This window comes from Austrofundulus limnaeus, unplaced genomic scaffold (assembly GCF_001266775.1).
Source record: "Austrofundulus limnaeus strain Quisiro unplaced genomic scaffold, Austrofundulus_limnaeus-1.0 Scaffold141, whole genome shotgun sequence".
Classification (NCBI taxonomy): domain Eukaryota; kingdom Metazoa; phylum Chordata; class Actinopteri; order Cyprinodontiformes; family Rivulidae; genus Austrofundulus; species Austrofundulus limnaeus.
The window spans coordinates 825,062-827,046 of NW_013952543.1; the positions used below are offsets into that span (position 1 = coordinate 825,062).

The window sequence follows — 1,985 nt, forward strand, 5'->3', positions numbered from 1 at the left end:
TATTACACCCTAAAGCACTAACTTTAATATTTAGGTCCCCTAATTCTAAAGCACTAACACACTTAAAAATTTAGCAAAAGCTAATTTTAAAGCACTGAAATCCCAGCTGACCCATGGAACATTCCTCAGAGTCAACATGAGACAATATTTTCTGTGTGCAGAATATTAATAGTTCATCTTGTGTAGTGGTTCCCAAAGTTGGGGTCAGGACCTCTTTGTGGGTCACAAAACATCAAGTGAGGGTCCCCAGATGATTTCCAGACATCAGTTTAAATGCAAAGAAAGGCTAGTGGAATATTTTCATCATGATTTTTGCAATTTTTTAAAATAAGCATCGATGAATAAAAAAAGGTATCATTGAAGTTTTGTTTATTGTTATTACTCCTATGTTTAACAGAGTTATTAGCAAAGTTTTCATATGTAAACAAGTAATATATGTGGTCACAAGTATCTGCAACTTTTATTTAGTGGGTCGGAAACAAAACAGTTTGAAAACCACTGATTTAGTGGATAAGTGACCAACACGTCTGACAGCTTTCACCCTCAGCTGCTGACAATAATGTTGATCAATAATATTTAAAGAACTCAACTAGTGCTTATAAATTTAGCCCATAGATTTATCCACTGATGAATTAAGAAATTAGCAAAAGCCCTAAAGCACTAATCAGGAAATTAGTTCCCCTATTAGTGCTTTAGGGGAACTGTGCTCACCACTGGACACTGGCATACTTCAAAATGTACTTTAATTCTGGTTCTGATGTTTTTGATCTCTGGCAGGACTGGGATTCCTCCAATGTGAGGACAATGCGACTGAAAAAACAAGAAAAAAGGGTTTGTTAATGTGCACAACTTGATTTTTTTTAAGAATACACAATTGATCAGATGTCTTGATGTTCATTAGATGTCAATGCTTCTGCTGATTTCAGCGCTCCTCCAGAAATCTTGTTGACGGTCCTCCACTTGCTTCTAAAAGATCACGATCAACCRGCAGAACTTCAGAAATGGTAGTTACTTTGGCTTAATCTGCATTTTATCGTCACAAAGACTCAAAATTGGAGAAGTGCAACTGTGGTAGTTATTTTGTTTGTTGCCACACTTTCAAACARGATCTTCAACCTAATACAACCTACAAAACACAAAATCTGCTTTAACTACTAATTTTACAGACTGACCTAAAATGGGTTGTGGTAGTAGCCAACAGTCATTCCCACCTCATACTCTGAGAGCTAACTGATCGTGTGAAACCTGTGGAACGATGCCTTTAACTGTTGGAGTCCACTCTGTTAGTCCATAAACAAAGTTACTCATGAACAGGTTGTAATAAAACTCTCAGATAATAATCATCATGTACATATACAATTCATTAACGTTTTTGGTCKCCCTAATTTAAGATTAACATCACAGCTAATTGATTTTAGCAAGCTTAAAAAGTGTCCATAACACAGTTAATTTTACAGATATTGAGCTAAAGTTTCATGGTGTGATAGTTGAGAGTCACCCCCAAATCATATAGTCTTTGATTGTGTCACTGATAGGCTAACGCTTAGTCATTCCTCATTATAAGATGATGATTTTAGTTTAAAGGGATCCCTGATTAGTTACATTAGACTTTATTTAATAAACATATATTTTAACTGTAAAATAAAGACTGTAAAATACTGTAGGATGTTCAGTTTTTATCATATTTCAACTAAGTTTAAAAATATATTTTAACACGGACGGAGCCATTTTATTTACACACAAAGCATTCTGGGTAAATGATGACGTGGATAGGTCCTTGGTGTGAGCGAGCTATATCCACCCTGAAGGTTAATCTTGGACAATATCTGGTGATCGACTCTTTTAAATGAAACCAGAGAGCGTTGACAGAGAGGAGAAGGTAGAAATGACTCAGCCTGTAACTGAAAATATGGATGGAGGACCTCAGATTAGCTTGTTTGTCGCGACAAACAAGCTAATCTGAGGTCCTCCATCCATATTTTCAG

At 35.8% G+C, this 1,985-nt stretch overlaps 1 protein-coding gene across 1 annotated transcript in view; it reads left to right on the forward strand.

Annotated features, from left to right (window-relative positions):
* Window positions 1-777: 777 nt before the first annotated feature.
* The window catches only part of racgap1 (Rac GTPase activating protein 1), a gene marked incomplete at its 5' end in the record, with an annotated part of 16,326 nt that continues 15,118 nt past the window's right edge, over window positions 778-1,985 (forward strand). The window contains 2 exon segments of the mRNA XM_014016249.1: window positions 778-831; window positions 927-1,004. Of these exon segments, the coding sequence (XP_013871703.1) occupies window positions 778-831; window positions 927-1,004 (132 nt within the window).